The sequence below is a fragment of the Tympanuchus pallidicinctus genome, unplaced genomic scaffold (assembly GCF_026119805.1).
Source record: "Tympanuchus pallidicinctus isolate F22 unplaced genomic scaffold, pur_lepc_1.0 scaffold6, whole genome shotgun sequence".
NCBI lineage: Eukaryota > Metazoa > Chordata > Aves > Galliformes > Phasianidae > Tympanuchus > Tympanuchus pallidicinctus.
Window position 1 is genome coordinate 33,167,218 of NW_026294780.1, and position 10,255 is coordinate 33,177,472.

General features: G+C 39.5%; 1 protein-coding gene across 1 annotated transcript; it reads right to left on the reverse strand.

The window, feature by feature from the left end:
- Positions 1-6,394: 6,394 nt before the first annotated feature.
- LOC128071767 (uncharacterized) lies at positions 6,395-9,511 on the reverse strand. The gene is given in 4 exon segments (XM_052664792.1): positions 6,395-7,061; positions 8,636-8,870; positions 8,873-9,268; positions 9,271-9,511. Coding segments are annotated over 4 exon segments (1,539 nt in total).
- Between the last annotated feature and the right edge of the window lie 744 nt (positions 9,512-10,255).

A 10,255-nucleotide genomic window follows, 5' to 3' on the forward strand; every position in this document is an offset into this window, starting at 1 on the left:
AGATGGTTTCTGATTAAATTTAGAAATGACAGCAGTGAATGGAAATGCAATTTTAAGGGAAGATGTTTATTTTGCATTAATATAAAAATACGTATTAAGGGAGATACACTATCATAATTACTGTATAGTCTATTGCAGTCAGTGGAATCCGACGTCCTTTTAAGTCTTACCCATAGGAAACATCATAATGCACTATTTCATGTTTATTGTCTAGAATTTAAACTTACCCCAAACCTAAATTTTCAGTTCAGTGTTCTTTTAATGGCATTACTGTGCACTTCTAGGAGTTGTCAGGATAAATTTTCTTCACCCCAAGAATTCTGATGAAAACAATGAAATTGAGTTTCCACAAATATCGTTGAGAAATTTTAGTGTAGTTTTACTATAATTACATTGAAATATCATAGGTATGCTTGCAAGTTATAGATTTTAGTTTTAGTGTTACTGGTTTTATCACTTTTCTCATGTTTCTATTCTTTTCGTACTAGAGGAGAAGCCTAACTTTAAAAAAAAAAAAAAAAAAAAAAGAGGAAAATAAATATTCAGTTAAGATTCTGTACTACATATAAAAAAGAATCAGATTTTTAAAGAAAGGTTTTGAGGAAAATGGGAAGTTACATTTTATTTCCATTCTTTCATACTTTATATTTTTCATGTTCTATTCACCACTATGAGAAACTACTTTCATGTTATTATACCTGCAAATAATTAACATTTACAAGTAACTATCACTACAAATGATACTACTTGCATATTGGATTAAATTATATGTATATACACTAATAAATCACAAGTTTAGTAAGGAACATTTTCCCATTTATACCAACACTGAATTTTACAATTCGTTATGGGGATGGAGTTGCTTGCTTGATAGTGGGAGCTACTTAAATACCTCACTATTCATGATAGTGTTAAAATCACCTGTTAAAGGGAAATACAGGATTTTGACTATGGTCTAAAACATGCATCAGTGATTGTTATTGTAAGAGGCTGAAATTAATCTCTTTGTACATATATTTTATATGATTTTTTCTGTTGAACAAGAAGTAATATTTTTACAATTAAAAATATTCAGTATTTAGATAGTAATATTTTATCCACTGCATGTGCATTTAAATATGAATTTTATCTCCATTTTTTTTTCTTACTCTCAGTTCTTTAGCAATCATCCCAGACTGAGATGCATAACACAAAGTGAAGAAAAATCTTTGGTTTAATGAGCCAGATATATTTAACACTTAAATTCACTTTGGTCATGCACTTTGGCTTCTGTGAGATGCAGTTGCTCTATACAAGCACACATTTGTAAAAAAAGAAATTCTAATGGCCCATTGTTTCTTCAATCAAGCATGTATAGAATGCAGAGAAAGTACTAACAAATACCGATATGAAAAAGAACACCATCTGTTATCATTCATAACAGAAAGAAATATAGTAATCCTTTGCATAAACTTTTTTTATTCTGACATTTTGTTATGTCAGCTGTTTTATATAATTAGTTCATGTAATTTTCTTTTTTAGGTTCTTCCTCTAGCAAAATTTCATTTTAAAAATTCTTGTTTTAAACGTATACTTTAAAAGTAGTATCTTACTAAACATTCAAAATAGTTGCTGTACACTACCTGTCAAGTACATTTTTAAAGCCTTTTTATTTCTTTTTTTTAAATTTTTTTTTTTTGGTCATGCCTCAATGTTCTTTGGAAGTGCAAAAAGTAAAATAGATTGTAATATGAACAGCATTCAAAGTAAAAGGTAATTGTTCTGATGTTAAACTTCAAAAGAATAACACTTATCAATCTAGTGCTCAAAGAAAATATGGATATCCAGTTTTATAAAATCTATATCTTGTCATTTTTTAAGCACCAGCACTAACTTTGTGCAGAAATTAATTAATGTGAAACTTTCTGTACTATTACATTCCATTCAGCATATTTACCAATAGTTGATATTTTTCTATGACTTTTAGAATAAAGCAAGAAATATAATCAACATCTAATAAAAATAGAATTCAATTTCTTACTAATGAGATATCTTTTTTTACGTGAAGCCTGTAGTCATCCATCTTGAACCCAAAGCATGTAGGAAGACATAGGTAGAAGTATATTAAATCTGACAAATGACCTCCCATGTGCAAAGAAGGAAATAAAGATTCATTCTCCGTGTTTGTGAGATCATTTTGATGAAGGGAAGGCTAATTGAGGATGACATATATTCTAAATCTAATTCAAATCAGCATTTTTACATGAAGACTCATCACATTTCCAATGGCACACTCCACCATAAAACAGCTTAGTAAAGACATTCTGAATTTGATTCTTGAAATTTTTTTAAATGCTTCATCAGAACTGACATTTTTAGTGGTAATGAGTTTTCAATCTTAGTATTAGTACAAATGAGATAGCTGTAGTATTTTACATCTCTTATAAGAAGAAGCATTTCTTCTTAACACAATTAAGCCTCATATTTTAGAGAAAATTGCAACTAATATGTGATTATGTTTAGAAAACATGCATTAAATGTGTAATCACAGGATTTTTTTTACCTTAAAAGCAAATCATGTTGAAATCAAGATATTGCTAAAGTGTAAACCTTTAATCTGGCATTCACAAAGTAATTATATTTAAGTACAAATATTATTATAATTATTAAAAAAAATAACAAAAAACTTACATGAAATGCTGCTTCTTCTCAATTTAAATGACACAAATTTTTCTTTGAGTTCACTGTTGTATTTTTAACACAAACTTAATAGCTCAGCTCCATTAGAAGACTGATGTCATTCTACACTACTAGATTCGTTTTGTTAGGAAAGCAGTTTACATATTGTGAGTATAATACATACATGAAAAATCATGACCAGATCTCGCAGAAAGATGAAACTGCATTTTGAAGACATTTTTGAAATAATGGTATAAAACTCAGTATGCAATTTTGGACTGTGCATGAACAGAATAGAACAGCTGTGAGATTGGCTGCTATAATGAATGGGTATTATTTCTTAACCATTTCAGTTAAATCTGCATGAAAATTATTTTTATGCAAGAATGTGTATTTATTATTACTTATATATATATTATATATATTATATATATACTTATATATACTATATATACTTACATATATTATTACTTATATATATGATGATCATTCAGCCTTCTATCTGCCATGAACATTTTTAGAACATTTTAAAAGATCAGATTTCTCTAAGATAATAATGCTTTAGAGGTAGCAAAGTACTGACATACAGAATTTTTGATATACTAATAGTTGCCCAGAAAGATGACTACATGCTTTGGTGAAGATTCTCCTCATGCAACAACTGAAAAGACCCCACGGAGAAGAGCCAGTATAGACAAATGCTGCCATAGATCTGTGAAAAGATTATTTCCAAATGGTGAATGCTTAGTAACTGCTATGAAATATTACTGTCACCTCGAAAACTCAATTCTATGTTTGTGATATACTATAGAAAGTATGCGAAGACCTCAAATGCAACCTTAGGCTTTTGGTGCTGGAACCATTGTAATTTTCTTCATCACCATTTTTGAAAGCACCATTTATTGAGAGATACACTTAAAAAAAAAAAAAAAAAAAAAAAAAAGGAAAAAGAAAAGAATATTCATTTCCTGAAAGTCAGAACACAGCAGAGGCATGTGCAAGTCAGATATACATGTCTAAAAAGAGCAAGATTTTTTTTCAGTAAATAGACAGTAGTATTAGCTGAAAAATCATGTTCCTTAACATTTGGATCTCATCTTGATTTAGTCTCTGCAGTGTGCTTTCCCTCATGTTAAATAAAATAATGAAAGTAAGTACCATTTTTAAATATTCATCACCAAGAGTGGAAAACATTTCGCACCGCACCATGGAGGTTCACTTGTTCACATATTTCTCAATGTAGCCACTTCTGTCAAATTCCTAATGGACTGATAGCAAATTTGAATAAAAGGAGATGGAGGACTACTGTAGAATATAACACAGGCTCTATTGCTTGTAATGATTGTGTTCTTCCTTTAAGACTTAATTTATTTTTGGCAGAAATAATTATGTGGAATCATTACGCCAATAGGTGCATGGTATTCAACGTTTAATTTAGGAAGTAAAGGATATAATTCAATTGTTTCCTAGACCACCTCTAGTATTAAATAAAAACTTATGTAGACAGTCATCAATATTGTATCTTTGTCATTTATTATTTAATTCAGATATCATAGTAAAAATAAAAATGGCTTAACTAGCCAAAATGCAGAAATAATCCAAGTGTAACAGAGAGGGCTGTATTAGAATGGGCTGTAGTGACCATGCTCTAGTCAAGTTTGTGATCTCGAGGAACATGAGCCTAGCAAAGAGTGAAGCCAGGACCCTGAGCTTCAGGAAAGCAAATTTCAGACTGTTTAAGGAATTGCTTCAGGGAAACTGTTCTTAGGAACAAAGGAACAAAACAGAGTGGCAGCACTTTAAGAATGCCTTTCTGAGAGCACAAGAGCTCTCCATCTCCCAGAATAAGAAATTAGGAAAACTGGTCAGGAAACTAGCATGTCCAAGCAAGGTCAAACTGAAAAAAAGAAGGAAAAAGTATAGTAAGAAGGAAAAATATAAGCAGTGGAAGCAGGGATAGAAGAAGGAATATTAGAATGCTGTTTGGATGTATGGAGATTGGATCAGGAAGGCTAAGGTGAAGATGGCATTAAACTTGGTGAGGGATATGAAAAACAAGAAGAGATTATTTAGATACATTGGACAGAAGAGGTAGGCAAAGGACATTGTACCCCCTCTGATAAATCAGAAGGGAGAGCTAGTCTCTTCAGACATGGAAAGGGCTGAAGTACTTAATGAGTTCTTTCCCTCTGTCTTTGCTTTCAGTCAGGCTTCCCACATTTGTTGCGTCCCTGAACTTCTAAGTGAGGGTCTAATTTGAGACCAGTTTATAAGACTGAATACGTACAAGTCCATGGGGCCAGACAATATGCATCCCAGGGTTCTGAAGGAACTGGCTGGGGCGGCTGCAATACTGCTCTCTGTCATATTTGAAAACTAATAGCTGTCAGGCAAAGTCCCCAGTGACTGTCAAAAGGGAAACTTCACTCCTATTTTTAAGAAAGGAAGAAAGGAAGACGTGGGAAACTACAGAATGATAAGTCTCACCTCTGTGCCTGGGAAGATCATGAATTGAATCCTCCTAGAAAATATATTAAGGCATATGCATGACGAAGAGGTGATCTGAGGCAGCCAACACAGCTTCACCAAGGGCAGATCATGCCTGACCAGCCTGGTGACCTTCTATGATGGAATGATGACATTGGTTGACAAAGGAACGGCAACTGATGTTGTTTACCTAAACTTGTGTGACATCTTTAGCATGGTCCCACAATATGTCCTTATCTCTAAATTGAAGAGGTGTGGATTTGAAGGCTGGACTATTTGTTGGATAGAGAATTCTTTGGATAGTTGTAGCCAGAGATCAGCTGCTTTGTATTCAGTTGGAGGCCAGCAATGAGTGGTGTCCCTGACAGGTCTTTAACATGAGTATTTATGACATAGATGATGGGATTGAGTGCACTCTCAGCAAGTTTGCAGATCACTCTATGTTTAGTGGTGCAGTTCACATCATAGAAGGAGGGACCTGGACAGGCTGAAGAAGTGGGCCCATGAGAACCTGATGAAGTTCAGCAAGTCCAAGTACATTGTGTTGCACTTGGGTTAGCCAATCCTAGATGTGTCTACAGTCTGGGAGAAGAAATCAATGAGAGCAAGCCAATGGAGAAGGACCTGGCGGTTCTGACGGACAAAAAAGTGGGTGTCAACAGTTTACAGGCTGCTTCAGCCCGGTTCTGCGACTAATAGGGCTGGGGGACCCACAGACCCACACCCTGGAAAAGGGGAAAGAGGAAAAGGGGAAAGGGTAGGGAGTTGGGCCTAAAAACAAAACAGTAGCAACAATCTGAGGAGGAAAGCTAATTTACTAGAAAAGACATTGGAATGCAAGATAACACAATATAATACAATATAATACAATATAATTGCAATTGAAGCTAATGTATCAAATAAAATGAGAGAGAGTGTGTCAAAAACCGAAGTCTTTAATCTAATATTGAAGGTGAGATGAGTACACATGCTGCTTGGACGAGCAGAAAGGGAAGAGAAGAGAAGAGAAACACATCTCACGATCTGTGGACAGGTCCTCTGAACAGAAAATGGAAACAGATTCACAGAACTAGAGCATTAACTCTTTAACTCCCAGTGCACTACATGATTTTATAATGTGGAATACCAGTAACAAAAATCATAAAACCATGACAGTTGAGCATGAGCCAGCAGTGTGCATTTGCAGCCCACAAGGCCAAGTCCTGAGCTTCATCAAAAGAGGGGTGGGCCACTTGGGAGGGCAGAGACATCAGTTTTCTACTGGCTTGGATAGCCGTTCAGGTTCCCTGAGAGAGGCCCTAGGACCTGGGGTTTTGCTTTCCTCAAGATTCTCAAGCTTTTGTTCTGGCCACCAGTTAACTAATTTCTCTAACCTATCTGTTGTCAATCCATCCATCAAATTTCTTGGAATACCCTTTTTCCAGCCCAGAGTCCAAAGTCCATTACGTTTATGAAAGATACTCCGCCTACCGGTTTTTACTGGCAATGAGACCCTTCCAGACCCACTGAGCTTTGGGCTAGGTGGCCTGGGGGCAAGACTGGCTGTTGCAAGCCTTACACTTCTTGGCTCGGATTTACTGGGAAAAGAAATCACCGTCCCATATTTTCTTCCATAGTTAATTAACTCTTGGGCTACCTCCCCCCACGTCCATACTTTGCATCCTGACTGCAGATGGTTGGGGGTTACAGTTTCTTCTAACACTGCCCGGGTTCTTTCTCCCTGTGACACAGTTTGTATCCTTGCTTGTAATTGTATGCCTATGGGTTTTAGTGATTCTGGAAGCCCTCTAATTAAAGGAGTCATTCTCTCAGGATCAACGGGCATCATCATGGGTGAATCATGATGCGGCTGCAGCTTTCTATCATACATCAGTTGGAGACAAGCAGCCTTTTGAACGCTCTCTACTAATTGGTCAGTAGTTGAATAATGAATACAAGTCTATGGGGCCAGATGGCGTGCATCCCAGGGTCCTGAAGGAGCTGGCTGAGGTGGTTGCCGAGCCGCTCTCCATCATATTTGAGAAGTCGTGGCTGTCAGGTGAGGTCCCAGATGACTGGAGGAAGGGTCACGTCACTCCCATATACAAGAAGGGGAGCAGGGAGGACCCGGGGAACTACAGGCCGGTGAGTCTCACCTCCGTGCCTGGGAAGATCATGGAACAGATCCTCCTGGACAACATGCTTGATCACATAAAGAATGAGCATGTGATCCGAGACAGCCAGCACGGCTTCACCAAGGGAAGGTCATGCCTGACTAATCTTGTGGCCTTCTATGATGGAGTGACGGCATTGGTGGACGAAGGTAAGGCGACCGATGTCATTTACCTGGACCTGAGCAAGGCCTTTGACATGGTCCCCCACCACATCCTCATCTCCAAATTGGAGGGAAGTGGATTTGATGGGTGGACGACCCGATGGATAAGCAATTGGTTGAAAGGCCGCAGACAGAGGGTGGTGGTCAATGGCTCTATGTCCAGGTGGAGGCCGGTAACAAGTGGTGTCCCCCAAGGGTCTGTCTTGGGACCGGTGCTCTTTAACATCTTTATTAATGACATCGATGAAGGAATTGAGTGCACCCTCAGCAAGTTTGCTGACGACACCAAGCTGAGTGGTGCGGTTGATACGGCGGAAGGAAGGGATGCCATTCAGAGGGACCTCGACAGGCTGGAGGGCTGGGCTCGGGTGAACCTAATGAGGTTCAACACGGCAAAGTGCAAGGTTTTGCATTTGGGCCGGAAGAACCCCAGGCACCCGTACAGGCTGGGAGAAGTGGTCCTTGAGAGCAGCTCGGCAGAGAAGGACCTCGGGGTCCTGATGGACGAGAGACTTAACATGAGCCAGCAGTGCGCTCTGGCAGCTCGAAAGGCAAATGGGATCCTGGGCTCCATCAGGAGAGGGGTGGTCAGCAGGGACAGGGAGGTGATTGTCCCTCTCTACTCGGCTCTTGTGAGGCCCCATCTGGAGTACTGTGTCCAGGTGTGGAGCCCTCAGTACAAGAAAGACATAGAGATCTTGGAAAGGGTCCAGAGGAGGGCGACTAAGATGATCAGGGGGCTGGAGCACCTCCCCTATGAGGACAGGCTGAGGGAGTTGGGCTTGTTCAGCCTGGAGAAGAGAAGGCTGCGGGGCGACCTCATTGCAGCCTATCAATACCTGAAGGGAACCTACACCCAGGAGGGGAGTAAACTCTTCAGAAGGGCTGACAACAGCAGGACTAGGGGAAATGGATCAAAGTTGAAGGAGGAAAGATTTAGGTTGGATGTTAGGGGGAAGTTCTTCACAAGGAGAGTAGTTAGGCCCTGGAACGGGCTGCCCAGGGAGGTTGTGGATGCCCCGTCCTTGGACGTGTTCAAGGCCAGGTTGGATGGGGTCCTGGGCAACCTGATCTGAATGTGGATGTTTGGTGGCCCTGCTAGGCAGGGGGGTTGGAACTACATGATCCTTGAGGTCCCTTCCAACCCAGGTGATTCTGTGATTCTGTGATTCTGTGATAGTTCCAGTAATGGCAAGAGGGTCTCCCCGTTCTAAAGGGTTGAGACCACCTGCCCAATAGGCAGCCCTTTGCGTTAATGACCAGGGAGCACGATTGTTACCAGTAGTTAAAAATACTCCTGGTCCCCAGTAACCTGCTTCCTTTTCTGTTAACTGAATCTGGTCGCCACCAGTGAGACTCACCCTCCATACACATTCTGTTTCTGATTCCTTTGGAGAGTGGCTAAAGTCCCTTTCAATTTTGCAAGCTTGGTGGCCGAGAATGGAATTTCTTTAACATTCATTTGAGGATCTAGATCCTCGCTGTTATCGAAGGTATATTCTGTTTTTATCAAGGGACGCAATTGAGCTATTGGGATTTCTAATTTATCTAGTCTTTCCTTTATTTCTTGTGGTTCTTCCTGAGGAAATGTTTTTTCTTGAGGCAAACCATAGGTGACAGTATCGTTAGTATCCTTACATGTTAACAGTTCTTTGAAAGCCATCTGCAACAAGGCCGAATTATGTTTCTCTCTTTCTAATTGTTCCCCGAGATTAACTATTTGATTCTGCAGGGTTTTTACCAATTCTTGTGTAACTCTCACCGATTCCTGTAGTGCTTCAATGGTTTGGAGTTCTGCTGAATGCTTTCATTTCGGAACTCCACGGCAGCTTTTAAAGCAGCCCCGAGTACGGCAAAGATAAACGATTTTCCTTTTCCAGCTCGTGTACGAGCCTCATTCTGTAAGACACTCATGCGGTCTAAAACACTCTGCAAATTATGCCAATTTTGGCGTGCCCAGTCCACCCCTGACAAAGAGGGATGAGCACCGTGCTTTTCTAAAAGGTCAAATAACACATCTTCACTTTTCATATTGGCAATACTGTTACTCATTTCTTAATACAATGAAAGATCTATACTAAAGGGAGGAGGAGGTACACGTATTCAAAAGCTCAGTTACTCTTTTCCGCTCCTCCCAAGGAGATAGACCACACCTAAACAAATGCAAATGCTCCAATCACACCTCCCTTTTGCTGAGGGGAGCACACAAAGACAATAGGAAATAAAACTTCTTGGAGAGGCACGCACGTTTAAGTCACAAAATATAACCAGAGAAGTCTTCCCAAGGAGGCACACACGTATTAATCAAAATGCAAATATTCAAGTTTAAGAATATGGAGCGGTCTTCCTGGAGAAGGACTTATGTCTAAATTTTCAAAACTATCGCTCCTTGCAACTCCAGGAGGTGCACACAGAAGAAAAGTTTCACACTATATCTGGAAGGACAACACTCTCACAGCGGGTATCCTGCCGACTACGCCAATAAAAATGTCTCGCTCCAATTTATAGGAGGGAGATGAGGTTCTTTTAATATCTGTATACCCGGCGTGAGATTAAGAAACAACGGTTCATATGTTGTTCCATCCAGTTTATTACCAAACCTAATCAGGGAGACGGGGAAGGGAAGGAGGGCAATAGAAAAGATGGGAAAGAAACAGGAGTTGCGTAAAGCAGGGAGAGTCACCAGCAGGATCCAGCAGCGGTCCCGTTGCACGGCGTTTGAAGGTCCTAGGCAGACGCAGCAGGGGGACGGGGAGCAGCAGCGTGGCTGGCCTTGGGCAGCAAGCAGGTAGACGA